The 25,819-nt window shown below is 48.5% G+C and overlaps 9 protein-coding genes and 3 non-coding genes across 15 annotated transcripts; 4 read left to right on the top strand and 8 right to left on the bottom strand.

Moving 5' to 3' along the window:
• Positions 1–1,022: 1,022 nt before the first annotated feature.
• On the bottom strand, positions 1,023–7,488 carry LOC117589292 (splicing factor 3B subunit 3). 4 transcript variants are annotated; one of them, XR_004574203.1, is made up of 11 exons: positions 7,337–7,487; positions 6,790–7,056; positions 6,133–6,498; positions 5,429–5,903; positions 5,021–5,355; positions 4,079–4,386; positions 1,921–3,898; positions 1,668–1,728; positions 1,419–1,474; positions 1,186–1,239; positions 1,023–1,120 (listed from the first exon to the last, which is right to left on the bottom strand). XR_004574203.1 is itself a non-coding variant. In XM_034281083.1 (7 exons), the coding sequence occupies exons 2-7, from the start codon at positions 7,013–7,015 to the stop codon at positions 1,922–1,924; spliced, it is 3,687 nt and encodes a 1,228-aa protein (XP_034136974.1). In that variant the 5' UTR covers positions 7,016–7,056; positions 7,337–7,487; the 3' UTR covers positions 1,917–1,921. The 4 variants fall into 4 exon arrangements, 2 of the variants coding, with proteins under 2 accessions (XP_034136974.1, XP_034136975.1); XR_004574204.1 differs by lacking the exon at positions 7,337–7,487 and having other exon boundaries at positions 6,780–6,904; XM_034281083.1 differs by lacking the exons at positions 1,023–1,120; positions 1,186–1,239; positions 1,419–1,474; positions 1,668–1,728 and having other exon boundaries at positions 1,917–3,898.
• LOC117589461 lies at positions 1,317–1,388 on the bottom strand. The gene has a single exon (XR_004574216.1). It is a non-coding gene; the product is annotated as a small nucleolar RNA Me28S-Cm788 (small nucleolar RNA).
• On the bottom strand, positions 1,544–1,629 carry LOC117589460. The gene has a single exon (XR_004574215.1). It is a non-coding gene; the product is annotated as a small nucleolar RNA Me28S-Gm3113 (small nucleolar RNA).
• Positions 1,801–1,881, bottom strand: LOC117589459. Its single transcript, XR_004574214.1, has one exon. It is a non-coding gene; the product is annotated as a small nucleolar RNA Me28S-Gm3113 (small nucleolar RNA).
• A 254-nt stretch (positions 7,489–7,742) lies between the features above and the next one.
• On the top strand, positions 7,743–9,116 carry LOC117589294 (UPF0415 protein C7orf25 homolog). The gene is made up of 4 exons (XM_034281086.1): positions 7,743–7,953; positions 8,012–8,338; positions 8,392–8,943; positions 9,009–9,116. The coding sequence occupies exons 1-4, from the start codon at positions 7,804–7,806 to the stop codon at positions 9,093–9,095; spliced, it is 1,116 nt and encodes a 371-aa protein (XP_034136977.1). The 5' UTR covers positions 7,743–7,803; the 3' UTR covers positions 9,096–9,116.
• Positions 9,117–9,147: 31 nt separating this feature from the next.
• On the top strand, positions 9,148–9,985 carry LOC117589299. Its single transcript, XM_034281092.1, has 2 exons — positions 9,148–9,249; positions 9,314–9,985. The coding sequence occupies exons 1-2, from the start codon at positions 9,226–9,228 to the stop codon at positions 9,932–9,934; spliced, it is 645 nt and encodes a 214-aa protein (XP_034136983.1). The 5' UTR covers positions 9,148–9,225; the 3' UTR covers positions 9,935–9,985.
• LOC117589298 (protein DPCD) lies at positions 9,951–10,754 on the bottom strand. Its single transcript, XM_034281091.1, has one exon. The coding sequence runs from the start codon at positions 10,665–10,667 to the stop codon at positions 10,002–10,004; it is 666 nt and encodes a 221-aa protein (XP_034136982.1). The 5' UTR covers positions 10,668–10,754; the 3' UTR covers positions 9,951–10,001.
• Positions 10,755–11,103: 349 nt separating this feature from the next.
• On the top strand, positions 11,104–12,405 carry LOC117589297 (B-cell receptor-associated protein 31). The gene is made up of 2 exons (XM_034281089.1): positions 11,104–11,761; positions 12,141–12,405. The coding sequence occupies exons 1-2, from the start codon at positions 11,258–11,260 to the stop codon at positions 12,321–12,323; spliced, it is 687 nt and encodes a 228-aa protein (XP_034136980.1). The 5' UTR covers positions 11,104–11,257; the 3' UTR covers positions 12,324–12,405.
• Positions 12,406–13,021: 616 nt separating this feature from the next.
• On the bottom strand, positions 13,022–14,342 carry LOC117589293 (bifunctional peptidase and arginyl-hydroxylase JMJD5). The gene is made up of 2 exons (XM_034281085.1): positions 14,067–14,342; positions 13,022–14,017 (listed from the first exon to the last, which is right to left on the bottom strand). Exons 1-2 carry the CDS (start codon positions 14,331–14,333, stop codon positions 13,088–13,090), a joined length of 1,197 nt encoding a protein of 398 aa, XP_034136976.1. The 5' UTR covers positions 14,334–14,342; the 3' UTR covers positions 13,022–13,087.
• A 52-nt stretch (positions 14,343–14,394) lies between these two features.
• Positions 14,395–15,393, top strand: LOC117589296 (THUMP domain-containing protein 1 homolog). Its single transcript, XM_034281088.1, has one exon. The coding sequence runs from the start codon at positions 14,448–14,450 to the stop codon at positions 15,366–15,368; it is 921 nt and encodes a 306-aa protein (XP_034136979.1). The 5' UTR covers positions 14,395–14,447; the 3' UTR covers positions 15,369–15,393.
• On the bottom strand, positions 15,385–17,191 carry LOC117589295 (peroxisomal membrane protein PMP34). Its single transcript, XM_034281087.1, has 3 exons — positions 16,760–17,191; positions 16,628–16,688; positions 15,385–16,331 (listed from the first exon to the last, which is right to left on the bottom strand). Exons 1-3 carry the CDS (start codon positions 16,829–16,831, stop codon positions 15,514–15,516), a joined length of 951 nt encoding a protein of 316 aa, XP_034136978.1. The 5' UTR covers positions 16,832–17,191; the 3' UTR covers positions 15,385–15,513.
• Positions 17,192–17,262: 71 nt separating this feature from the next.
• LOC117589187 (claspin) lies at positions 17,263–21,418 on the bottom strand. The gene is made up of 7 exons (XM_034280911.1): positions 20,533–21,418; positions 20,216–20,463; positions 19,550–20,161; positions 18,225–19,484; positions 17,897–18,155; positions 17,534–17,839; positions 17,263–17,471 (listed from the first exon to the last, which is right to left on the bottom strand). Exons 1-7 carry the CDS (start codon positions 21,334–21,336, stop codon positions 17,352–17,354), a joined length of 3,609 nt encoding a protein of 1,202 aa, XP_034136802.1. The 5' UTR covers positions 21,337–21,418; the 3' UTR covers positions 17,263–17,351.
• Positions 21,419–25,819: the final 4,401 nt, after the last annotated feature.

Below are 25,819 nucleotides of genomic sequence, written 5' to 3'. Positions count from 1 at the left end.
CAGACCTCGGAGCCATCCCCATACCCATCGTAGTCGTGTAGCACAGTTCATGCGAAATTTTATCACGCAAAGGCATTTGATAAGCATCTACGAGGAGCAGGAGGAGGGAGCCTAAAAGATTCTGATTTCCACGATTCTGTGGCCAGCAGATTGCCATCGCCGAGGAGCAGGCCCAGAACGCCCCATAACAAAAGGCCCCAGTGTTGGCCATTGTCTTATCGCCAGCCGGGCATCTACTCTACCGTGCAGTTCTCTCTGCCTGGCGCTGGGCGTGTCTGCAGCAGGGCTGTGCCTCTGCCTCTGCTTCTGGCTGGTGCCAAGTGTTTGCGCCAAGCGTTGAGCGTTGATTGTCCTTATCGCCGTCTGCAGATCACTTTTGGCTGCAACATGCGGCGCGAATTGCATGCGTAGATGCTGACTAGAGATTGCGCTTGCGTGTCTGCCGCACCAGCAAAAAAAGAAACCAGTGCCAGTGCCAGTGCCAAGTGATGAATGTCCGTGTTATGCGATCTAATGATCTAGAAATGAAGTTAATAAATCGTTTAACCAGATGGCATAGCACAGATGCAACCAACAGTGGCAGCAGGATGAGAATGAGCCCCGAGATATCTCCACACGCTGGAATGGCCTGCTGATCGACCACCAAGTGGCTGGGGCTGAGCCTCTCGGGCAGCGACAATTTGCATAACTGCTGCTGCAAAAAACATAACAAATTACAACAATTTTGCGCTGCGTACATACCACAAGGGGAAGCACCGAGAACGAGGCGTTTAGCAGGCATTTCTTGTTGCCATAACGGGAACGTGCAGAATGGAGAGCAAACAAGGCCGGGCAGCTAATGTGAGGCACATGGTAATAAGGCCGAGCCGAGAACATCAACATAAACTGTGCAGAAAGCAGAGATCCCGCACAGACAGGGGGGAGGAAGATACATTCTTTTGGTTCATTTTTGTTTATTTTACATAAAATATTTCATTTCTATGCTAAAGTGTGTATAATTTGTGTTTGTGTTGGTGTTGTTCTGTGTGCAAAATGTGGAATTTGCAACCGAATTTAAATGCTAATATAAATAAGCGGCAGTCGTTTTAGTGGTTGTAGATTTTTTGTTGTAAATTACAAACTGCAAAGAGAAGTGAGTACCAAATTAGTTGCTGTTCAATTTGCTTGATTTAAACTAAAACTTACCTAATGTAGAGCTAGATTTATTTGTTGCCAGTGACTCATTGATGGTAGAAGCAGCTGTAAATGGGTAAGAAAGTTTTCAAGTTAATAAAAGTGTTTCTGGTTTTGCTTGCTGCATACAATAATTGATTATGGCATCAGTTATTAATTTACAATCAAATTATTTCATTAGTCTAACATATGTAAATAAATCATCATTGTATTAGAAATAAACACAAATTGTTTGCAATTCTTACCTTAAAATCATCAGCAAGAATTCAGCGGCATTTGCGTTGCTTCTTTTAGCCAAAACCTGCAAAGTAAAACAGAGAAATATTTTAAAAATTGTTTTCATGTTATCAAAAATCTAAACTTAGTTGCTTTCAATCAGCTAAGTATAACTTTACACTAATCACAGTTCTATCATAGGTGTCCCAAGGTAAAATCGTAAATCATCACGGAAAAACTACACTCAAAAAATCACTTAAAAACAAATAAAAACGCACCTTAGCCACAGAGTTCCGTGCCAGCCAAAGATTTGACACATGTCCGCCACGCCACATTCAACTGCAAAAAGAAAGAATTTTTGATTAATATTTTATATTCAACTAAAATAAATCGAATGCTCATGAGATTGCTCGTTTCAGTTTTTAAATGTTACACTAATCAAGGCATTTCATAGGTGTCCCAAGGTAATTGCTATCTCATCACATAAAACCCAAGCAAAAACTCAAACAAACGTCAAGTCAAAATCCTCACCTTAGAAGGCATAACGCGTGCGTATGTCCTCGAGCTTCTTGCAGATCTGATTGGGTGTGCGGAACATATCCCCCGCAATGCTCTTCTGCTTGGCCGCCTCAATGGACAGGTACTGCTCGCACAGATCGCCATCGAGCACGTTCTTCACGGGATAGTAGGAGCTGCGGTAGCTGAGATGATCGCGGCCACATAGCGGCGGGTTCTCGTTGCGCATGTGCATCTCGAGGTGCTGGAAAAAGTCGTAATCCTCGCGACTGGTGAACGGCACAAAGGCGCCGACAGTGCCATTGAGCGTCGAGTAGATGAGCGCCTCGGAGCCTCCGGGTATGAGCGTGGCCTTCTGCAGCGACATGATGATCTCGCCCACGTGGAAGGAGCAAATGTTCTCCGACTTTTGGGATGCACCCGAGAGCAGGCCACGATCCCACAGCGACTTGGTGCCAGTGGGATCCTCATCAACATCATCCGTGACCGAGTGCGGCAGCCGCTGAATATTCAAATTGCCAAACTTGTCCGCAATGGCAATGGTGTCGTAGTCCAGCAGCGTGGTGGCCGTCACCCAACGGGGATGCGTGTCATCGGCAAAGATGATCAACTGATTCTCGGCCCGTCGATAGCGCAGGAAGAAGACAGACTCCTGGACATCCGAGACGTAGACACGATGACCCATCGCTTGAATGTTGACAATCTGATAGGGAATGTGTTTGTTCTCGCACTTGCGCAGCATTTTCTTCTTGCCGAGATCGTAGATGCGCAGCATGCGGCCACAACCGGCCAGCAGGCGACCCTGAAAGCCACACAATGCCCCGGGAATCTCATCAATCTCTGTGCGATGCATAAACTCCAGGCTGGAGCATGTGGGATCGATCTTGTAGATGTCCAGGCAGCCTCCCTGGGATATTCTCGGATTCAACTGCAGATCCCTGGCAATGCCAACGGCCAGATAGTAGCGACCATCGGCTGCCACCGAAAACTTGACCATGGCCATCGCCATAATGGCCTCGTTCTGGGCCAGCGGCACACTGAACATCGTCTGGCCATGCATGGCGTCTAGGCAGCGTATCTGCGATGCCCACAGACCCAATCCAGCCTTCGGGGCCGAGAAAACATCCTCGGGCAGCACCTCATTGATGAACGCGTTTGCCATCTCCCGTGCCAATTCGCGTTCCTCGTCGCCCGCGGCACTGCGCATCTCCTCGGCCATCTGCTCCTTGCGCGCACTCTTCGTGTCCTCGGTGTAGGCATTGTGATCCGTTTCGGCAATCAGCATGCGCCCCGTGTCCGGATGTATGACGAAAGTGCGCGGCGTAAACTGCAGTGGAAATGCCACTTGATTGAAGACAGCTCCCAGCTTTTCCAGCGCCAAAATGCGCAGCGTGTTGGTTGAGATTGCCACAATGCCCTCACTGCACTGCTCGCTGGAGAAGCCCGAGGCATACTCGAGTGTCTCGTAGGAGAGCGGCGTCAAATGGAATCGATTCTGATGGTAATACGACAGCCAGGAGCGACTGGACATGGCCAGCACCGCCTCGGAGCCCTGCATCTTGATGCGAAACAGTTTTACGGGCCGTGAGCCCAGGTAGCGCGTTCGGGTGTCCGCCAAATCCCCCGACACCGGATCGAGTACCGTGCGCAGCAGCACGCCGTTGCTCAGGCCAATATTCAGGTAGATTGTGCCCTTGTTGGCGCCACTGCGCTGTGGCGGTGCATCATCGTCCTGAGCGCCCGCACTGGTCGTGCTCTCCGTGTGTCCCATTTCCACCAAGCAGAGCGACTCTGCTGGCGAGGGCAGCGCTTGCATGGAGCAGGGCATCAAGCAGTTATTCGGATCCAATGAGAGTATTCGCACAGTGTTATCCGCCAGGCCAACGGCCAAGAACCAGGAACGTTGCTCGCCATCTGGCACTGTGCCCAGAGCCATGCACATAATCTCTGCCAGCATTTCCGAGCGTTCTGTGTACTCATTCAGCTCGCCAGTCTGCAAACGAAAGAGATTTATCATTAGATATGTGTAAACACAAGCCGAAAAGCCCAAAGAATTCTGTCATTAAAGCTCAGCACTGCAGGACACAGAGTGTCTCAACATGATTGTTCTTTTCGTGTTTTTGTCATCAGAGCAAAGAGTGGACAATATCTCCTTCATCCATCAAATGCTTACCGGATCCATTTCAAAGTAAACCAATTCCCTGCCAGACAACGTGATGACCACCTGCCGCTGATTGACGGCACATTTGGTGATGGATTTCTTGCCGGGCGCCTTCCACTCATTGACACGCTTATCGGAGCGTATGTGACGTATGCCATCCGGATAGACCTGCACCAAGGCATCATCCCCCAGGGCGGCACAACAGAGTGTGGGCGTGGTGCCGAGGAACCCACTGTCCGTGACTTCCTCCACAGTCTCACCAATGCTGAGCACCAGCGTGGCATTCACGAAGGACACAATGATGTAGGCATCGAATTCGTCTACAAAAAAAAGCCAAATAAAAGAGAAAACTTGCTAAATGAGTATTGGTTGGAGTCTCTAGTTGAATGTATTCCTAGCTAAGAGACGCACACAATTGAATAATCAGTTTATCAAGCTATAATCAATGGATATTCAGCTGAAACACGGTTGATAAGTATCGCATCATGTTCAATGTGCCTGTTCTGTGACTTAAATATAGTTTTAAACACTAGTTTTGTTGCAGTTTGTAGTCGTAGTATCTGTTGACTTATGAGCTGCAGTGTAAATGTTGCCTTACCTATCGTTTCACAAAAGACAAGCTACAATTTTAGAGACAAAACTCGACAAGAACGAATTTCTGTCTGGGTCTGTCTCTTTGTCTTTTTATCGATAGAGTGTCACACAGACACACACACAACATAATTGTTGGATGGACTGACGTCTGTGTTTAAGCGCCTGAAATAAGAGAGAACTGGTGGTTGATAACTTGTGGGACTTGTTTGGAATCGTTTTGTGTATAAAGCTAGTCGTATTTCTATATCATCATCATCAATGCACCAGTTTTGGGTTAGAGAAACGATCGATCGATGCCCATTCTTACATGCTAAAGCGACTTAATGCTGGAGAGAGCAACATTCAATTTGCGAAACTCACCATCAGCTCGTTTCTTGACTGTCCAAACGGCATTGGGATTACCGGGTAGCTCCGAGACGGCCATCTCGGACACCTCCAAGCCATGTCGCAGCACGCGCAGAGTAGAACGCGGCCCGCGGCCACACAGCACATACAACTGGGGCGTATCCTCATTTGCCAAATCAGCCACCTGGGAGGTAATGATCGGTGCAAACGAAGGCAACTCATCCACCAGCACAAGATTCTTCAGGGTGCGTGGGGCAAAGAAGAAGGTCTCACCCTCCTCCAATGGCATGGCCGAGCTGAACTCGGGCTCATCATCATCATCGCCCAAGTGTGCAATCTGATACAGATAGCTGTAGGGAGAAAAGAGGAATGCAAACATTAGCAAGAGTTCACAGAGGCTCTAAATAAGTTTCGAAAACTTACTGGTTGCCAAATTCGCTGGCGACAAACAGGAAGCCCGTCTTCAGCACACACATGGCCGCTGCTGGGGGCACCGTATCGAAATATTTGAGCTTGATCTCAGACACCACATCATCGTCGGTCTCTAGGGTGATTTTGAAGATGTCGCCCTGCTCGGTTTGCAGCAGAAAGAAGTACATGCTCTTGGTGCGATGCGTGGCCGAGCAAATGAAGATCATGCCACGCTCCGGATCATCCAGATCGTTGCGACGACGCGGTATGGGGCAACGTATATCATGCTGATCGCCGAGATTCTTGTAAGTCAGATAGTTCTCTGAGCAAATTAGCACGCCCGAGGGTCCATCATTGCCGCCGGGAACAGAGACCAGGAAATTGGCATGCTCCTCCAGGGGCTCCGAGTACTTGCGCACCACGTGGTTCAGGCCCAGATCCAGCTCGTAGAATGTGAGCGTTTGCTGTGTGCGCTGTGCAGCGTCGCCTGCAAAGGGGAAAACAAATAATTGTTAGTTCAAATATTCTCTTTGGGTTGAGTTTCAAGTGTGGGTCACAAATCAGTGAAGTGTGGCTAGGCAATTACAGCAACACCAATGGTTCAGTGATCGACAATTTATCTGGCGACAAGTACAGACAGGTGTTCACGGTGGGTTAATCCACAAACCCTGAGAATTAAGGCGCTAATATCGGGATAGAGTGTGCGAGATGCTTACCTGTTGGATCCAAGTCAGACTCCTCGTAGTCAATTTCCAGGCAGGCAAACATGGGATTGTCAAAGCCAACATCCACACCGACCATGTGATAGGTCAAGGTGTTGGATTTGTGTGCCTCCAGCGGAGATGAGATCGTGAGGCGTGCCTGCGTGTCGCGATTCATGATGTAGGCCAGCTTCTGCTTCTCCACGGCGCCAATCATCACGGCACGACCCTTGGGATCGATGGCAAAGTACTGTCCCGGCACAATGCGGCGGCAGCCCGACTTGCCAAACGTCTCCTGATGCACCTTCTCCAATGCATTCTTGGCGGGCATGTACTCCAGTATAACAATGCGGCCGGAATCAGAGCCAACCACGATATAATCTAATGAGAGTAAACAAGATAAAAGACCAATTAGCTGTGAACCGGAAGTTGACCCCATTTTGAGGTTAGGTTTTGGGGGGCTGTAACTCGAAGTTTCAGTTCGCCATACCATGTGTTTGGGGTTATGGCAAATGCGACGCCAAGTCTTTTGGGTTACTCTCGCACGTAGACGGGTTTAACAAGGTCTTACTGGGGCAAACTACAGTAAGTTGTTGCCTCAATAGGGTTTTGTGCGTCTTTCACTAACATTAAACGAGTTTTAGGTAATAATTGTTTCTTACATTCACCAACCTTTTGTTCCGCCCGTCAGACGGAAGGCCATCAGCGCGCGTATGCAGCCAAAGATCTCCGTCGAGAGCAGCGTGTGCACTTTGCCGGTGTTCGAGTCGGGTCGCAGCAGCTCCAGTGACTTGCCACGTGACAGGAGTATCTCCTGCTGCTTGCCGCCAGAAAAGTTGCCATGGACGGCGTGCGTCACACCCGTTCCCTTCTGCAGCGTCAAATTGTACAGATACATGATGAGGCTGTTGAATTTTCACTCCAACTCAATGACCAAAACTGCAAAAAGGTCCAAAGTACATTTGAGGTTAGGTACAGTCGCAGTGAAAAAATGCTCAAATATTGCAAGTAATTTCGGTACTTTTGTACTGCTTTGAAAACCATGGCCACAGTTGGTGTATTCGTGTCGCCTAACGATGCTAGTAAGCAGCATTTGTTTGTTAATTTTGCACGCCTTAATTTGCGACCAAAGCACAGACATTTCTGATTTCTGGAGATACTTTGTGCATAACTATCCTAATATCATCGAATATCATTAGCTTAAGCACTAAATAGCTACCTTTTGCCGTTTTAATAGAGTATTTTACACATTGTGACACCGATGCCAACGGATTAAAATTTTCCACAATCACTCTGCCGGCTTCATGCCATACGCTGTACGCTTGTGCTTCGTTTCGGTGGTCAAAAGAAAATGAACGATACGAAGCGGAGGCGGCCATTGCCAGCAGAAAATATCGATTTGCAGCCCAACTAGGGTTATCACATATCTATCGTTGAAAAACGTATTTGAAATAATTGTTAAATATTGATAATGAAAACGTCTTCCAAAGAATGTTAATACCGCTAAATGTTTACCTTTTAATATTCATTTTTGTATATTTTACACTGTTTTAACGATTGAGTCATTGCTCCCATCGCTAAGCACTTTCATCGATATATCGTTGCCATCTCCGTCAACAGCTGGCAGTTAAAAACAATTATTTCGTACTTTTATTGAAATTTGCACTCAACCACCTTGCAGGTGACATGGACGAACATGAAAAGCTGTACGAGGAGGCACAAAAGAAAGTGGTGTTGGGTGAAGAACTGAAGCAGGCCTTGGTTGAGTTTGAGGACTTGCCCGGAGTCTCGAAAGTGCAGCGAAAAATACAGCAAGAGCTGAAATTCCTAAACAAGGTATGAAGCAACAGTGATTCTTCCCGAACAATCCACTATAGAACACGTTTCTGTTTAGGTGATTGGCACAAAGTCTGTGAGGGATCACCACATAACCAGCAGCAACTTTGTATATTATGAATTTCTCATTAAAACGCTGCAAACGCAACAAGGAGTCGTCGATATAAACGCTGTATTTCGCCTGGAATCACGGGATAGTCCCTTGCGCGTTGACATTGTGGCCAACAATGGTCTGAAGTGGGTCAAAGTGATAGCGAGAAATTCCAAGTCCGTGGAAGATGCAGCCAAGGGCTGTGTCAGCATTGGGGCACGAAGTGTGATAGATCAAGCGGAGGACTACCTGGAGGCGAGTTCGCTGCACTTCTGCATGTTCCAGCGACCCAAGGTAAATGCTTTCAATACTCAGCAAATGGCAGATTGTAAGACTCTCCATTTCAGATTGTATTTTACTTTTCAAACAAAATTGAAGACTCCCTCCACGAAGAGCTGCTCGAAATGGGCGTGCAGACGGCATCCTTGGAGGCACCCGACAGTGATGAGGATCAATATGCAACCGCGTCCAATGAGCTGAATCTGGATGTCACCACCATGTTGGCCTATGTCAGCGCCCTCACCAATGGCCACTCGCATTGGGTGTTCAAGGAGCCGCTGCTCACCGAACAGGCGGAGCGGGAACGAGCGTCGCCACTGAAGCCACAGCTCGAGAAGATTCTGCAGGGCAAGCAGTTGGTCTGCTGCCAACTGGCCTACGATGCCTTTCAGAATATCTTGACGATTGTGGGCGGACCAGGCGAGCGGGAACGTGCCGCCGATTTCCTAAAACGAATAACCGTCTATCCCGATGTGGACAAAATACCCGAAGAGTTCTCCACCATACGATTCACTGCCAATGTGAATGAGCGAAGTCTGAAGATCTTTAGCTTTGGCATGGCCCGGCAAATATTTACAGTAACCTCTAATAAGGCTTTTGTTCGATCAGCCAAGATGCAGGTGAGAATATATTTTTCCCGATTTCCAATTTTTCTCTAAATGTGTACAAATGTTTGTCTTTCCAGGGAACGAACGTGCCTGTTTTCGTACACGCTTCAGTCGCACTTACCGAAGGTAAACAGGCTGCCGGCAAACCACTTTTAGTGCAATAAATTATTTTTTTTTAAATGCAATTGAGTGGTTTTATTTTTACACATCGATATACTGAAGTATCGATAGCAATGGCAGGGTTGCCAAGTCAGCCGCATCTGCTACTGCGCAGATATAAACAAAAGAGAAAACATGGATTGTGCACCGCTGAATTTGGTAATTGTTAAAAGAAATGTTAAACCATACAAAAACTTGATAAATTTGACTACCCCCGTTGCAGGCTCACTTCCATGAACGGCGCTCCGAGCGTTTCATTCGCAATCATCGCTATGAGGATGCCATCAAGGCTCTGGAAACGTCACTAATCTACATGCAGGACGCCTATAAGCGCGTCGCCCTGCCCAAATCGAAGGAAGTGCTCGACACCCTGACCCTTGACTTTCAGCGAAAACTGCGGCAGATTGAAATGCGCAAAACGCAGCACGGGCTGACTAAGGTGAAGGATTTTGTGCCACTCAAAGAGGCCAGCCCAATGCTGCCCCTGCGACAGGAGAACAGCGGAGGCGGCGGCAGCGGTGGTGGCGCCTCGTCTTCCGCCCAATCCGTTGCAAAGGCCATTGACAAGACAGTCCAGGAATTCGATGCCAAGTTCAGTTCAACGGTGACAAGCACATCCCCGACGAGGAAGTGCGAGCCCCAACAGGAGTTGCTGTCCAGAAGTGATCCCCAGCGATCGGGACTTGAAGATCAATATCGGAGCAGTCTGGAGCTATCCGATGATATGGATATGCCTTCATTGGCACCACTAGAGCTACCCTCGTTCGACTACAGCCTGTTCTGCAGCTCCTCGGCTCCATCGTTGGCCAGCTACGCCGGCTTGGCCGAGGGCTTTCAGAAGTAGATTCGATTTTTTGTGATTCATAATTTTAAAATATTATTACTTTTTAATGTACTACATGCTAGTGGTTTTATTTGGCCATCAGACCCTTTAAGAGGTCATCCATGTCCGTCTCAGTCTCCACGTCCTTCAGCAGGAGCAGCACTTGGGCCTCCATCTCGCAGAGAATGGCTGGTTTCAGGTACGTGATGATCAAAGTATTGAACTGATGGTGCACCGAGATGTTGGCCTGTGTCGGTGGAGTGCCGCAACGATCCAGCTCGGGCACTGGAATCACCTTGTAGTATTTCTTGTTCGTGGTGCGCACAACAATGGAACGCTGCTCCGGGCTGGCGCTGACATTGTACACCTCGAGGGGATAGGGCATGTTGCGTATGCGCCACTCGACATTCTTCTTGGTCACCCGCTTCGTTAGCAGTGGGGCAGAGTTGCTCTCGCGCAGCATAAAATCGTCGTCGTGCGTGTTGTCCACATCTCCTCCTGCGCCGTTGGCTTTGTTGCCGGACCAGTTCAGCTGGCGGGGCTCCTCGCCCAGCTCTACTTCCCACTCGGGCTGCCCCATCAGTTGCTTGCACTTGCGCCAGGCGCGACGCAGCACGATGCCGGTGTCCAAACTGTAGTCTTCGGCCATTTGCTGGCCGTCAGGAAACTTGTAGAGCACCTTGCGCAGTCGCCCGCTGATCATCGAGTTCTTCTCGGCGGAGGTCAAGTAGTTTAACCAATTTTCGTAGGACATCTTTACCGTAACTAGGAATAATACTAATTATAAAAGTAAATTTGATCGATGGCGCAAAGTTAAAAGCACATTTGCCCCTGGCAACCCAGCTGTCACCTGGTAACAGGGTTGTCAAAGCAGGTGTAGTTATTTCAATTGTATTTAGCTTATTTTTGCTACCAACTAAAACCAATTTTAGCAATTAAAAACTCCATACGACATTGTCTACAATATTCCTGTGCTCTATATTATATTTGTTTATTAGAAACCCGCTAAAAGTAGCTTTTTCTTGCTGCAAGCAAGTTGGCATCCCCACATAGCGGCACTTTTGTACACAAAAAAACAGAGTTGACGTGGCCGGCGCAGTGACTGCATTAAAAATACATATTTCATCACTTGCGCGATATATTTTATTTGTTGCTATTTAAAGTAAGCTCTCGCTAGGTACTCCGTCTGTCGTTTAAAAATAGCCGCACACAAAGAACGCTCGCGGAACGTGTCTATTCGAAATTAATTTGAGGAACATTTCTTTGCAGACGAATACGAAAAAACGAAAATCATCGAACCCGATCGAAGTTTGTTGTGTACAGAAATTAGCATTTGGAAAAAAAATGAGTTTAGTCTGGACTTTGATCGCAGGCTTTCTCTATGCAGAGATTGCAGTGGTTTTGCTGCTGGTGCTGCCCGTGGCCAGCCCCTACAGATGGAATCGCTTCTTCAAGTCCAAATTCCTGGCCATGTTGGCACAGCAGGCGCACATCTATTTCTTCTTGATTATGGGTGTGTTGGTGCTGTTCTTGCTGGAGGCCATACGTGAGATGCGCAAGTATTCGAACTATGAGCAGACCGGCGAGGTGCACCTGAACGTGGAGATGCAGCACAGCATGCGCCTGTTCCGTGCCCAGCGTAACTTTTACATCTCTGGATTTGCGATTTTCCTGGTTCTGGTCATTCGTCGTTTGGTAACACTGGTTTCTGCTCAGGCCAATCTGCTGGCTCAGAGTGAGGCTTCGATGAAGCAGGCCCAGAGCGCCACCGCTGCTGCTCGTTCCCTGATGGAGGACAAGAAGACCGATAAGGCCAAGGAGGCCAGCGAGGACAGCACACTGAATGAGGTGAGTCACTTAGTTTTTGCCCCGTTCCCACACTCCAGGTCTGGCATGTTTAGAGAGCTTGGAGCAAAACCTAACACACATTACTTTGGAGTTTCTTTTGGCTACTACCAGCTGTACACAATGGCAATGCTATCATTTGATTCTGATTTACCCACACACAAAGGTTGGGCCTTTCGAAGCAACTCGAAAGTACATAAACAAACTCTTATAAACTCTTTAAACAGTTGTGCAGCCTGCGGAAACGTGTGCAAGGACTCACGGCCAGAGTATCCCAAGTGTACTAAGCCACAACCCAACACATTCCCCCACAAAATACCCCAAAGTCAAACACAAACACAGCAAACACTCAACTCAACTTTGACAAAAAATCGTCTTACAGCTCAACAAGCTGCGTGAGCGCGTCCAGGAGCTGACTTCCGAACTGAACCGCGAGAAGAAGGACAAGGAGGCTGTCAAGTCGCAGGCGGAGAGCATCAATCGCGAGTACGATCGCCTCACCGAGGAGTACAGCAAGCTGCAGAAGCAAATTACCATTGGTGGCGGCAGCAGCAAGGATGATTGAGCGTACGGCAAGGGGCCCGAGAGTTCAATACTTTAATACCGATAAGACTTATAAACGGCGGCGGGGCACAGCGACAGCAAAACCTACACACACACATTTAACAAAAGATTATAAACGATTAGGAATCGAAAAAGCAAAAAGCACATACATTTAATGATAATTCTCATACCACACCCATTGATAAAGGTTTATTGATTGTGCGTGGCTTTACTTCATTCTTGTATGCCTGAGAAATATTTGTTTCCTTTTGTTTTATGTTTAATATGTTTACTGTAAGTTTTCTTTTGCCACCTAATCACACATATACACAAACCTGTGGCTAATAAAAGAACAAACATAAAATATGTACTACAACACCCAGTTGGACTGATGATTCATGACCCAACAACGTCTGACAGTCCACATCATGTCGTATAATGAAATGACGTCATGAAGAACCTGATTTATTCGCTGACAAACAGCTTTGATTAAAGCAGGTTCATTCACAAGCAGATAAGGAAACATATCAGATTCGCTTTCAAGTAGTTCGTTGTCTTTTAGACTTCGTTTTGAAGATCTCCCAAGTCGGCAAAGCGCAGAAACAGCTGCAAGAGCGGCGCTCCCATGGTGTTGTAAAGTACCAAAGTTTACAAATCTAAACAGCACCGTTAGTACGGTATTTATGTGGGTCACACTCAAATCAAAGTAAACCTGTAAAATGGTTTTAGTTGCAGATTTTTTAATGTGTAACAAAGATAGGCCATGCCAGTGGGAGGTTCTCGTCTCTATTCCCACCAGAAACTCACAGAAAAGCTTGGCGTCTCCGCACGCACATAGTGCCACCATTTGGGTGGCATATACAAGCAATCGCCAGGCTGTAGCAGTAGCTTATAGAAGCGCACTTTCTGCAGCAGTGGAAACGTCTTCAAGTCCAGCTCCGCGGCGTCTATTTGCGAGGTGTTGCCAAGGAATTCGCTCTCGTGGGGATACAGATTCGGCGTGTCCTCGGGCGCTGCAAGAATAATCTGCTTGGAGCCAAACACCTGGCATAGTAAATTGTGCTTGGGATCGTAGTGCATGGGCGAAATGGTGCCCGCTGGTCCCAGCCACGCCTTGATGTCCACAGCTGCAGGCGTCTCCTGCGAACCACTCAGCGTGCAATAATCGGGCACACAAATGTCGGCTTTCAGCGCTGGTATCTGTGCAAAGAGCTCGTGCTGAGCCAGGTACTCAATCTCCCGGTGTCCATCTCCACTTTGGTCAACAAATTGTCGCCGCAGAAAGTCGCGTATTTTGACCAGCTGCTGGGACCACTCGTCGCTCGCATAATTTGAGCCAATCTCTATGGGAACTGTGCGATTGCCCGCCACTTGCAGGAGGTAGTTCAAGTCCCGCCACTTGTCCATGGCTGGCCAGTGTCTAATGGTGTTCAGGAGCAGCGTGGGCTGCTGTGGCTGGAAACATTTCGTTTGAAATTCGTTAATTCCAGGAGCATCCAGCTGGGGTATGTCACAGGAGCACGTAACCCTCTTTACAGCTGCCAAAATGGGCAATGGTTCTGAAGTCTCCACCTGGCCCTTGTCCAGGTATTCCATGAGAGCTGCCTTGAGGTCATTCCAATCATCTGTGCAGCCGAGCAGCTGCGCCTCGTCCAGGATCCCACTGCATTTTTCCTTTTGCCTTGGATCTGTGCTTTCCAGGAGTAGAAAGAATATCTGTAACGAACACCATTAGAATACATCTAAAGGGGAGTGTACGTCCCACCTTGAAGAAACACGCAATGGCATAGATTTTCCGTGTGGTCACAGGAACGCTGCTGAAATGTCCGGTGTGTATCCGCTCCCAGTTTCTGTCCACAAGCGCACATACCAGATATCGAATTTCCTCTTCCTCGCTCGCCTTGCCATTGGACTTAATCCCCTCCAAGTGTTCTGTTGCCTTTTTGAGTATATACCTCGCTTCGAGTTCATTTTGAAGAAGATCTTCCAAGTCAGCATAGCGGGGAAACAGCTCCAAGAGCGGACCGTCCATGGTGTTGGAAAGTGCCAGAGTTTACCAATTTTAACAGCACTGTTAGTACGGTATTTCTGTGGTCACACTCAAATCAAAGTAAACCGGTACAATTGTTTTTATGTGCAGTTTTTGATGGAACCGACGAATAAAAAATCAAAAATGACGAATAAATATCATCAGAAAAACAAGAAGAAGTACTACCAGGGCAACAAGCAGGTGCTGCAGGCCGGCCAGCGCGGTTTCTTCGCCACGTGCAACATCAATGAGAAGGGCTGCGTGCGCGAATGCTACAATCTACTGAATCACTACGCGGACATCCTCTACGGCCCTGAGCAGCCAAAAGAGCCCGAAAAGAAGGAGTCTGAAGAGCAGAAAGATGCAGCAGCAGCTGCTGGCGAGACTGCAAAGGTCAGCGACGATGACGACGATGATGACTTGGAGGCGGCTGCTGCCAAATGCCGCGAGACTCTCACGCAGCGCAAGGTGCGCTTCCAGAACGTGGAAACGGGCACCACCAACTGCATCTTCATACGCACACAGCTGGACGATCCCGTGGGTCTGGGCAAGCACATTGTCAACGATATAACCACCACGGGCAAGTCAATGTCCCGCTTTGTCCTGCGCCTGGTGCCCATTGAGGCTGTTTGTCGCGCCAATATGCCGGACATCATTGCCGCAGCTGGGCCGCTCTTTGACAAACATTTCCTGAAGGAACCCACCAGCTATGGCATCATATTCAACCATCGCTACAACCAGCAGATCAAGCGTGATCAAATAATACTCGATCTGGCCGATTTGGTCAACTCCAAGAACGTGGGCAACAAAGTGGACCTGAAGCAGGCCAAGAAATCGATCATTGTGGAGGTGCTGCGCGGCTGGTGCCTGCTCAGCGTCATTGACAACTATCTGGAGTCCAAGAAGTACAATCTGGCAGAGCTGGCCAACCCCAGCGAGAAGAAATCGAATGGCGACAATGACAGCAAGTCTGAGGAGAAGTCTGTGGAGGCAGTAGACTCCACAGCCTCTCCCCCTGCTGTGCAGCATGCCGAATAAAATGTTATAAAAGTTGTACTTTAGATTTGTTCCTTGGATTTATTGCTAGCTTTGGAGTGTGTGTGTGCTGTCCGGATCCGTATCAAAGTCACTTAAATTAGTAAAAATGGAGTAGACTAGACTAGACTCCCCTGCCCGCCCGTCTCTATGCATTCCGTTTGAGCAGCAGCCCCACCGTGCTGGATATCTTCTCGTAGGCCATAAACATCAGCGCCGCGGTCAGCACGGTCTGCAGAATCTTGGCCTCCAGGCCACGGAACAGTCCGCGCACTCCGGTGTGCTGCAATATGCTGATCATCATCTGCAGCGTGCTCTCAGTGCGTTGGCCCGACGCCTGGCGGGACGTTGAGGGCGCTGCTGCTGTCTCCTTGCTGCGATGACGCAGCTTGGTCTGCACCAGCTGCAGGGGGTACGTCAGCACGGTGGCAAAGGCCTTGGCAATGGCTCCAATGAAGAAGAAGCCCAGGCTTCCCACCTCTCCGCCGGTGAAGGTCATAATGTGGCGTTTGAGCAGCTCGTACATCATGAACTGCAGCGCAGGATTCGAGACGAGCATCAGCGAGGGAATCGTGCCCGACCACAGGCCGGCGTAGCCCTCTGTCTTGGCCACATACTGGAGTCCCTCGACGAGACTCTTGTAGTGCTTGTTGACCTCATCCGAGGTGCCGGCCACATTGCGCATGCGCAGCCGCGTGTTGACCACCCAAAAGGGAGTGGTTGTCAGGACATTAATGATGCCAGCGATGCAGCCCAGCAGCAGATCCTTCAGCGCGCTCTGCTGTGAACGTGCGCCATTCGAGGTGACCGCCTTGAGCGCATGGAATGTGTAGAAATAAACAAAGTTCGAAATGCAGAGACTCTGCAACACTGGTCCGAGTCCGCGGTACAGCGACAGGAAACCTTCCCCCAGCACAATCTCCTTGATCATTTGCTTAGTGCTGCGCACCTCACCTGCCTCCTCCACTGCAAGAGAAGAAAAGGGAAATAAATCAAATTTAGGTGCAAAGTGAACCTTGGACTCCCTATGGAAATTGCTCAGTTTTACATTAACCCTAGCATGGCCCATGGCCAGCGTTCGATGGTAAAGCAGTGCACATTCCCATATCTCAATCATCCATAAAATTGGATTAGACCGGCGGGAAATTGATAACTGGCCCCTCTCGCTGAAGTTTGAACTCTCCCAATATACTAACTATACATATTATCTGTGTCGGTCTGGCTTATCTTAGCCCTGGAGATTGGGTGCCTCATTTACTTACACTGCAGGCGGGAACGCACCGTGTCCAGTGGGTAAAAGGTGCTCATGGCTATGCAGCCACCCTGTATGAGAGAGTACAGACATGTAAATTAGCGTCATTTGAACTTTAACCGGCAAATATTTAAGCACTTACGGCAGCACCGGAGACGGCATGCACCCAGTTTTGGTAGCTAAAAACTTGACTCAGCTTCGACGGGGCCACCATTGTGTCGTTTCGTAATTGGGGAGTGTCGCCTATTTGTTTATTATTATTATGCACTGAGCTGAGCTGCGTCCGGCGGCGTCCTCTGGCAAATGTTTAATGCTTCGCCGCTGTCCAGCCGGCTTCGTACAGTTTACAATTTTTAGGCCCGAGGGGCAGCGCAGTCGCTGGGCATGGACTGTCTGGTTTTCCTTAGATTAGATTAACTTAACGACGCCCGCACGCGACTAGACAAGGTGGGAGTGTTTTTGGGCGTCGAAGCAGAGGTTTTGCGCTGCTCCCGGAATGCACAGAGACGGTGTAATTAACACATATTCACATACAACTTTCCCATAAAAATTAGTTTACATTCACACATGTAAACAAATTCAGTGGTTGCGTTATTTTGAGCGTATCGAAATACGGTCATACTAGATCAGTGTTGTAAAGTGCGCTTAATGGAAATGTGGATTTTATTTAAAACGACTTAAAAGACTATTTTGCTAATCATAATTTAGGGCTAATTTAAGAACAAAACTATATATTAAAGAAGCTGATCGATAAGGCACTTCTCCCGACGTGGCTCCAGGCGTGGTTTCTTCATGAAATTAACACCCGTTTCGCTGCTGCTGTTGAGCAAATCCGCCGCTTTGCGTTTTTGATTCTGTTGCAAGGAGAGCAAAATACAATAAAAGGCTGGAAAGAATTACTGAGGGAGTCTCTTACCTCGTGTTCTTCCTCTGTTAGTGTGGCAAACACAAAGTGCTTGGAGTTGGCCGCCTTCGTGGGAACAGTCCCTGCCGTTCCGTCTTGGCCAGCGCGTCCCTTGGTCATTCCTGCGAGTTTGCTGAGCGTCTCGCTGTCCCGCACCAGGAACGAGCCGCGTACGCTGCTCCTCTGCTGTGCGCCAGTCATGCCCTTTGAGATCAGGAAGGGCGAGCTCTTCTTTGCCTCCACAGTGGTCTTTTTGGCTGTGATTATGTTCAGCCTGCGGAACGCGTTGCCTGCAGGAGATAGCGGTGTGGCAGCCTCCTAAAGGGTACAGAATGAGCAAAAGGTGTACCAGAGGATAGCTGATCTTCCACTCACCGCTTTCAGGCCATTCTCCAGCAGTAGCTGCTCCCGTTCGTAGCGAATCTTGCGCCACATGTGCTCGTTCTCCTCATCGCCGCTGCCCTCGCCATTGCCCTCGCCGCCATTCTCCGTGCGCTGCTGATCCTCCAGGCTGAAGCCAGTGTCCACATTCTTCCAGCGAAACTGACGCTGTCGCACGGCGCCCTCATCGTCCTCGAACAACATTTCCTTGATCTTGCGCACCTCCCGTATGTCCTGGTCGAGCATTTTGCGGCTGTAAAAAGGAAGAAAAAACCCATGAGAGAATTTGTATTATGGCTCTGTCCCCATGCCTGGCACTTACGCATGAATCTGTCCAAGCTCGCTGCGCAGCTTCTCCTTATCAAACTCATCCTCATCGCCCAGCTCGATGTCGTAGGTGTCCATATTATTCTCATCCTCATCGGCAGAGCCCCACTCGGACTCGGACAATTCCGCCTCCTTCTCCACAAAGTTGTTGGCGCGAAATTTGCGATCTTTTTTGGTCATTTCCACTAGGATTTCGTTCTCCTCTGAGTCGTAGTCGACAAAGGTTTCGGGTATCTCCTCCAGGGGTTCCTCCAGCTGCTGCTCCTCCTCCTCCAACTCCTCGTCGCAGTCCTCCACTTCGCTCTCTTCGTCATCGGAGAAGCCCAAGGCACGCTTTTTGGGCTTCTTCTTGGTGAGTTTTTTGTTGCGCGGTTTGGCCGTTGCCAGCTGCTGCTGCTCCTCATCGCTGGACACAATTTTATTGGCTATCTGCTGGGGCTGGGAGACTTCTTCAGGGTGTTCCGGCTGCTGCTGCGTCGCAAAGCTGCCCGAGCACAGCGCCTCCAGTTCCTCGGGCGCCTGGCTGCTGCCCAATCCAAATTGTGTCATGGGAATCTGACTGATCAACGCCGTGTCCATCGAGGGAGCTGCTGAGGACACCATTTGGGACTGCGGAAACTGTCCAGAGCACAGATCGAGCAGCTCATTCTCCTCGTCGCTGGCCGTGCGGCGAGTCTCCGCATCGAAGAGTTTGTGCGCGGACAGCTGCAGCTGCGTGGCCGTCATGGGTGTGGCATTGCTGGGTGGCTTCGGCGTCTGCAGCAGATCCAAGTCATCCTCATCCGAGTTGTCCTCATCCGGGAAGGCTTTGATGATGCGATTTCGCTTCTTGCCCGCTGCATGTTGCTGCTCCTCTGGCTCGCTTTCGCTGCTGCTTGATGAGTCAGCTGCGAGTTCCTCCACTTCTTCGTCCAATGGCAGTAGATCCTCTGCAGCTGCAGCTGCAGCTTCCTCCACTATCTCCTCATCCTCATTGATGTGCACTTGACTCGCGCAAGGCTTCTCCTCCGGTTCGTACTCCTCCTCATCCACATCCATGCCCAGCTCTTCGTCATCTTCTGCTTCCCGTTCCTCTTCCTCTGCCTGCTTTTTGCGCAGCTCTTCCACCCGCTTCTGCGTGATGCGCGACTTGAGCTGTTCCTGCATTTTGGCATAGGCCGCACCAGGCGCCGCATCCTTGTGCACGGGCTCCTCCTCATGCAGCTGAATGTTCACCTTGGACATTTCCAGTTTGCCATGCGCCGTGGACAAAATGCTGCAGAGGGAAAAGCGAAAGTTAGGAGGGGATGTTCGATGGGTAGCTGCTGATTCTCTACTCACTTGACTGTCTCCGTGGCCTTGTGCTTCTTGGCCTCGCGCGTTTTCATCAGTCGCTGCAGCAGATCATCCACCCCCGTGGGTTTCCTGGCAAACATGTCGCCCGTCTCCAGATCAATCAGCATTGTGGCATCGCCCCTCAACGAGGGACTCACATCCGCGCTCTTCTCGATCTTCAGGCGTCTTATGGCCTCGCTTACGCGCGGCGTTGCAGGCTTGGAGGGCGGCGTTGTGGCAGTTATTGTGCTCAAATCGAGTTTGGGCAGCTCCAGCACCTCCGTGACGAGACATTCTCGCACCTCTGGCTGTGGCAGATATTCGTTGATCTGCGCGAACCTCAAAGCAGCTGCTGCGGCGGCGGAGGTGGAGGCCACAGGCTCTATCTCCTGCTCTTCCTCCTGCTGCTGCTCCATTGGGAGTTCTGCTGTGCTCTCTTCGCTTGCCTGTTGCTCCACTTTGTCCAAGATTTCTGGCACAGTCGCCGCAGCATCCATCACCTCAGGCTTATCTGTCATCTCCTCAGCAGTCGCCGCTTCATTCTCGTCTGATTCTTCGCCCTCCGATTCGGACTTAAAGAACTCTGTGGCCTCCTTGGCGCGCTCCTCCATTAATTTGCTGCAAATTAAACAAATTTAATTGAGTTTTTCTTTGCTTTCTTCTGCCACTCACGCATATGCCTCCAGTTCCTCTCGATTCATGCGCAGGCCCAACGATTTTCTGGGCTGTCTGCTGGGCATAGGACTGCCGCCTGCCAGAGCCGTGGCCAGCGGCGTATTGATGGTGCGGCGGCTAAGGAACTCCTTCAGTGTCCTCGGCTTGGGCTGATGGTAGGGCACACTGATGTGCGCCTCGCGATGCAGTCGCTGTTGCTCGCTTTGGATGGCCTGCATGTTGTCCAGCGCCTGTTTGGCCGATGCCTAAGGATATAAAAAAGCGTAAGCGTGGGTTAGTGTGTGCTCCAGTGTGGTTAAGCGTGGAAAACTCACCCGCATGGCCTTTGCTTTCTTGGGTTTATCGGCATGCCCTTCCGTGGCATTCTCCTGCTCTGCGCCGGATGCATTGCCTGGCTCTGGCTCGGACTCCGAGTCCACTAAACCTTTGAATTTGTTCTTTGGGGGAGTGGCTGCCTCTTCGCTTTGTTCTTTCTCGGGTTCGTCGTGGCTGTCGCTGTTCCCGTCGCTCTCGCTGTCCATTCGTTGTTTCTTTTTCTTTGACAGCTTCTTCTTTTGCTTCTTTGGCTGCTCCTCTTGCTCGCTCATCTGTGGCTCTTCCTCTGACATCTGCTTCTGCTCCTCGCGCATCTGCGGCTCCTCCTCACTGTCCGTATCGATGAGCGCAGAAATCTTCTTCCTCGACTTGGGCGCCATCTCCTCCTCATCGTCCTCATCAATGGCTGCAAATCGCTGCCTGCTGGATTTCGGTGAAGAGATTTGCTCCTCCGCCTTATCGGGAACAACATCAACTTCCTCCTCACTGTCTGGCAGACGCTGTCTGCTGGATATGGGCGATATCTGTGCCGCTGCCTGCTCCTCGTCCTTCTCCTGCACAGATTTCTCCTCCTTTTGCTCCTCCTCATCGCTGTCCAGCAATCGCTGCCTCCTGCTCTTGGACGCCAGCTTCGGTTCCTCTTCATTTTCACTGTCCGACACCATTAGACTCTTGCCACCCAGCAAATCTTCAGCGGAAATATTTTTCTCGTCTTCCTCCTCCACTTGCAGCGTTTCCATTGAGTCGTCTTCTTGCTCGTCATTTTCTGCTGCTGCTGCAGTTTCTGCAACCGTTTCGCTCATCTTTCTGGGTCACTTTGTTAAAAATAAAAGAAGTGTAACTCAAAACAATGTGAAAACGCACACTAATGTGATTGTTTGTGTTTTGGCGCTAAATTTGTTAAAAGTCGCGGGAGTCCACCAGCTGATTGGCCAAGTGTTGTAAAACGAAAGCAACAGTGTGGTGGTGTGTAACATGGCTAAGATGGTTTGTGAATCGAGAGTGCCGGCAAGGAAAACAATTCCGCGAGGATCGTTGCATTTTAAAACGTTTTTCGTTGTAATTTCGCTTAGAAATATGTTCGCGAGGACATACATATGTATATACAGTCTGTGCGCAGGTTTTTTTCGCGTGGTGATAAGTTATTACACAAAAGGTAGTGAGTTTAGTGCTCAGTGCTGCTGGACATGTCCCTGCTGGTCACTGGTCATGTGACGATACAAAAATCTACTTGTCTAGCATTTAATTTAATGCCAATCAGTGCAACAATCTATACAGTTTCCATGTTAATTCATATGCAAACGAATCAAATCAAATCAGACACCGTGAATGAGTCTCTGAATAAGGCAGCCGAAAGCATCAACTCAACCTTTCCACAGTACAGCAATCGAAAGTAATCAGCGAATGAATGGATTTGCATATCCCAGAGAGGTACAAACATAAATACATTCATATGTAGCTATTCTCTTGTTTGGCTTGGGTTAGCGAATTGTTGCAGTTGGGTTGCTGCCATCAGCAGCGATGCTTTCTCCTCATCTCTTTCTTTGCGCCCGGCCATTTCTCTTTCACAGTTTACAGCACTGAATCCGTACCTCCCGCCTCCCTGTAGGTCGTTTGGCTTGGGGTCATTAAGTAACCCACCGCTTGGCCGCCGCTGCTGCTGCCCCTACTGTTGCCTAATGATAACCCTTCGTCGATCCATGTGTAACCCCCCTTCAATAACCGACTGAATAAATAGCATTAAAATGCAATTATAAATGGCCGCAGCCAAAAAACGCATCCGCGTCCAATCCGAGACCATTCAGCTTTTAATATCAATTAACAATGCTTCCGCGGGCTCTAAACAAAAGCAAAAGCAGAAACCCAACAGCCAAAACCAAATACCGTTTTAATGGGTGTCAAATATGCCCCTCTCCCGCTTTGAAAATCTTTTCACTTTACACGCTCCAAAGATCGCCGCATTCTGGGCTCCATTCAGCATCGAAAAACCAATGGTCTTCGATTTGGATTAATGCATCTTCGAAGAGGAGGTGGAGGAACGGTGACAAATGCCAAGTCGGGCAGTTGCGCAACGCCAGCGGCAAATCCCTAAAAGACATCAAAACGTTACGCAACGCTTTAGAAAAATTTAAAAGAAAGTCAAGCACACAACACACATCATTTATGCAGCTTATGGTTACCGCTTTTGCAAATTTTATGATATATTGATAATATATTCCCAGCAGGGGGTCTAGAAATTAACGAAAAATGCGGCGCATTGGCAGCTGTGACTTGTTCACCACAGCAAAGTCTCTATCTCGCTCTCTTTCTAGCGCTTGTCAGCCGTGGTGAATAAGTTATTGTACCTCCCCACAGCGGTGAGAATTCTATGCTCAGCCCATGGTGTAATTACTATTAAGGTGCCGTCATCAGCTGAGTGGTGGACCACAAACTCCACCCCTCAGCAGTGACAGTGGGGAGTATCTTCCAGTGGCAGTTTTACTCATGAACAAATTAAATCATAATTCCTCATGCTTAGGCGGTTATGAGTTTCAGACATTTGTAGCTTGCGCACCAATTAGCATGCCACGAAAATCTCCACATGGGCCGAGCACAATTTCTCTTTCATTTGGCAAAAGAAAAAAAACTACCAAAAAATCACCAAAAAAAAAACAGCTTAACTAGCGGCCATCTATCTGCTGCTCCATGTATCTGCGTATCTTTTGCCCCGCGTCTCAGTGTGTCTTTGTAGCAAAGATTTTGCTGGCTATTACGGTATTTCTGCGCCTTGTCTTGCCTGCCACCTAATTTACATACGCACACAGCCAGCTATCGGTGTCTATAGGGAGAGATGGCAGCGTAAAACGAAAGTGAAAACACTCAGAGTGTGCTAAACGAAGAGACTAGCCCAAAAGATACACAAAAATAACTTCCAAATGTCTTGGATCAATATTGATAGCCCCAAAAAAATAGTTTTTGTGGAATTGGAAACTGATCTTCGATCGCAAAAGCAAACAAAGGCCTTTGTACACCTTTAGAAAAGTATTTTCCTTTCTTTTATTTGGCCAGGCTTATGCAATCGTTCGTCCGTCCAACGGGGAGACCTTTCGACTCTGTCTGTTGCAATTGTCAGTCGCGCGGCTGAGTGCAGCTTGTTGCATGTGGCATGTGGCATGTGGCACATGTATTGTGGCCTCCAGCCACGCCTTTAGCTCCGTCTTTCGTCTGACTTTGGCTCTGTCTTGCGGCTTTTCGATGCTCGATTGAGATTTCTGGCGCTTTGCTTTTGGCATTTCTTTGGCTTTTTGGCGAGTGAAAGTGATGTATGGCTCATGACTCAGGCCACAGCCCCAGCTCGAACCCAAGTCATATGCATAAAATAATAATTAAGCGCCATTTATGCGACCCTCAAGCATCAGTCGAAGACATGGCAAAAAGGGCGCAGCAGCCGCCAAGCGAGGCCAAAACCGAGACCAAAAAGCCAAAAATCAATTGACAAGTTTCATGCACACTGAGAGAAATTCGAAGAGGAAGTGGCTGTGGCAGTCGTGGGAGTTTTAGCAGCCAGCAACTTTCTAGGAAGTGAACTTTAGTCTGGAATTAATTCAACACCTCAACGATCTGCACTTGCTGCAGCCTCTAGTTAGACCTTCTCTCTACCCTCCAGCAGCAGCAAAGGTTCATTGTCTTTATAAATGTGTGTGTTAGGGCTGGCGACAGTTGCAACGGAAAAGCCTTCCAACACAATAACAACAAAAGCCATAAAAGCACTCAACAAATTGTGGCCCAGCAGCCACTGACAAAAGAAATGGAAAGTAAAATGAAGAAAAAAACCAGAGTGGAGATCAAATCTGTGGGCCCCAGAGGTGATTCCATTGAGAGCACGTTGACCGGCGGACTTGCATAATGATTGACATTGTTAGGGCCCAGACCAGACCAGACCGACAATAATTTTTTTCTCGATAAACAATAAGAGCTTAAATGTTGCTCCGTTATAACTGCACTGCCAATCGGCTGAGACTGCCGCGGGGCAGCAGGCAACAGGTTTCTGTCTCCAAGACAACAATTAACTAAATTAACTCGACATTACCTCCGGGGCTATTGTTGTCCAAAATCAAGTGAGAAAAGTCGCTACAAAGTTGGGGAGGCAAAATAATAGACGCGTTTAGTGTTGAACAAACTTTTATATCCGTTTTAATATAGTTTTTATGTTAGGCATAAAAGTTAAAAAAAAATATATATAAAAAGGTGCCAGACGGAAGTGGGAAAACTAAGATGAAATTTTCGTGTAAATTTATGCGAGATTTGCCAGCAAATAAGTAGGAAAAAGATTGCAAAATGTGTACATCCTTTCCTTAAACCCTTAATTAAACTAGAAAATTCTTATTCAAACTAACACATTTATGGGTAGTTCTCCGCGCTGATATATAATCTTCAAAGTAGCTCCAAACAAGCCCAAATCAAGAGCTGTTAATCAGTAAATAAATCTATGAAAACAACACACAAAAAACACAAGTAAACATATCCCAAATCAGATCAAAGCAATGCTCAACTCTCTGCCGTTGATTGCCTTACTTTCCCTTTCGAATTACATCACAAACCGAGTTCAGTTCTCGCGGCGCACAAACCATTGCCTTACCCAACCTGAACTGCCGCCGTTGCGGGGCTTAATTTTCTAGAAAGAAAAGAAAAGACAAAAAAACAAGGCCTGGGCACATCCGTAACTCAATTAGCATGCCAGGCACGTCCCTGACCCAATTCCATTTTGGTTGTGCGTCTGCCAGCGTAAATGGCATTTATTTTGTATTCAAACAAACGCATTTTATGCTGGTGCAGAGGGATCCATGTCTACGTCATTTGGAGACCATGGATCTACCGTGCCATGTGTGATTCACCCCGGATCCAAAGGCCTGGCTTGAAATCGAAACCCCCAGAGCGCGCGCTTTCGTTTTCTTTTGGTCTGCCAGAGGGACAGAGTCAGAGTCAGAGCCCAGACCCTCCCTCCATGCTGTCATCGCTTGGGCAGCCAAGGTGCTTTTGCTCAAATGAAAGTTCATCGAGTTTACTTTCTTGCAACGGATCAATTGTCGTTGGTTACCATTTTGGTATCTCGTCATCAGTTTTTGGGCATTTCTACTTAATCATTTTCGCGCGTCTATTTCGGCTTTAAAGCGCTGCCCTGCCGTGCCGTGCTGTGCCTTCGCATTTTTGCGCCATTTCATCATCGCAAATTGGCCAAAATATTTCCACAATGCAGGCTGCCGGCAGTTGACACATTTGCTGCAGCAAAAATGTGGCACAAAGACT

The sequence above is a fragment of the Drosophila guanche genome, unplaced genomic scaffold (assembly GCF_900245975.1).
Source record: "Drosophila guanche unplaced genomic scaffold, DGUA_6, whole genome shotgun sequence".
Classification (NCBI taxonomy): Eukaryota; Metazoa; Arthropoda; class Insecta; order Diptera; family Drosophilidae; genus Drosophila; species Drosophila guanche.
This window is presented reverse-complemented; position numbering and strand designations above follow the sequence as displayed.

Excerpts from the sequence above, each read along its gene's own strand:
- LOC117589295 (XM_034281087.1), bottom strand. The coding sequence starts at position 16,831 with ATGGTGGCCCCGTCGAAGCTGAGTCAAGTTTTTAGCTACCAAAACTGG. Across the intron at positions 16,689-16,759 it reads ATGCCGTCTCCGGTGCTGCC|GGTGGCTGCATAGCCATGAG; the intron begins GTAAGTGCTTAA and ends TCTCTCATACAG. Across the intron at positions 16,332-16,627 it reads GGTGCGTTCCCGCCTGCAGT|TGGAGGAGGCAGGTGAGGTG; the intron begins GTAAGTAAATGA and ends CTTCTCTTGCAG.
- LOC117589293 (XM_034281085.1), bottom strand. The coding sequence starts at position 14,333 with ATGGACGGTCCGCTCTTGGAGCTGTTTCCCCGCTATGCTGACTTGGAA. Across the intron at positions 14,018-14,066 it reads CCATTGCGTGTTTCTTCAAG|ATATTCTTTCTACTCCTGGA; the intron begins GTGGGACGTACA and ends TGTTCGTTACAG.
- LOC117589187 (XM_034280911.1), bottom strand. The coding sequence starts at position 21,336 with ATGAGCGAAACGGTTGCAGAAACTGCAGCAGCAGCAGAAAATGACGAG. Across the intron at positions 20,464-20,532 it reads AGAAAGCAAAGGCCATGCGG|GCATCGGCCAAACAGGCGCT; the intron begins GTGAGTTTTCCA and ends TTATATCCTTAG. Across the intron at positions 17,840-17,896 it reads TGGAGAATGGCCTGAAAGCG|GAGGCTGCCACACCGCTATC; the intron begins GTGAGTGGAAGA and ends TGTACCCTTTAG.
- LOC117589296 (XM_034281088.1), top strand. The coding sequence starts at position 14,448 with ATGGAACCGACGAATAAAAAATCAAAAATGACGAATAAATATCATCAG.
- LOC117589297 (XM_034281089.1), top strand. The coding sequence starts at position 11,258 with ATGAGTTTAGTCTGGACTTTGATCGCAGGCTTTCTCTATGCAGAGATT. Across the intron at positions 11,762-12,140 it reads AGGACAGCACACTGAATGAG|CTCAACAAGCTGCGTGAGCG; the intron begins GTGAGTCACTTA and ends ATCGTCTTACAG.
- LOC117589292 (XM_034281083.1), bottom strand. The coding sequence starts at position 7,015 with ATGTATCTGTACAATTTGACGCTGCAGAAGGGAACGGGTGTGACGCAC. Across the intron at positions 6,499-6,789 it reads TCTGACGGGCGGAACAAAAG|ATTATATCGTGGTTGGCTCT; the intron begins GTTGGTGAATGT and ends TACTCTCATTAG. Across the intron at positions 4,387-5,020 it reads AGTCAAGAAACGAGCTGATG|ACGAATTCGATGCCTACATC; the intron begins GTGAGTTTCGCA and ends TTTTTTTTGTAG.
- LOC117589298 (XM_034281091.1), bottom strand. The coding sequence starts at position 10,667 with ATGTCCTACGAAAATTGGTTAAACTACTTGACCTCCGCCGAGAAGAAC.
- LOC117589294 (XM_034281086.1), top strand. The coding sequence starts at position 7,804 with ATGGACGAACATGAAAAGCTGTACGAGGAGGCACAAAAGAAAGTGGTG. Across the intron at positions 8,339-8,391 it reads GCATGTTCCAGCGACCCAAG|ATTGTATTTTACTTTTCAAA; the intron begins GTAAATGCTTTC and ends TCTCCATTTCAG. Across the intron at positions 8,944-9,008 it reads TTCGATCAGCCAAGATGCAG|GGAACGAACGTGCCTGTTTT; the intron begins GTGAGAATATAT and ends TTGTCTTTCCAG.
- LOC117589299 (XM_034281092.1), top strand. The coding sequence starts at position 9,226 with ATGGATTGTGCACCGCTGAATTTG. Across the intron at positions 9,250-9,313 it reads ATTGTGCACCGCTGAATTTG|GCTCACTTCCATGAACGGCG; the intron begins GTAATTGTTAAA and ends CCCCCGTTGCAG.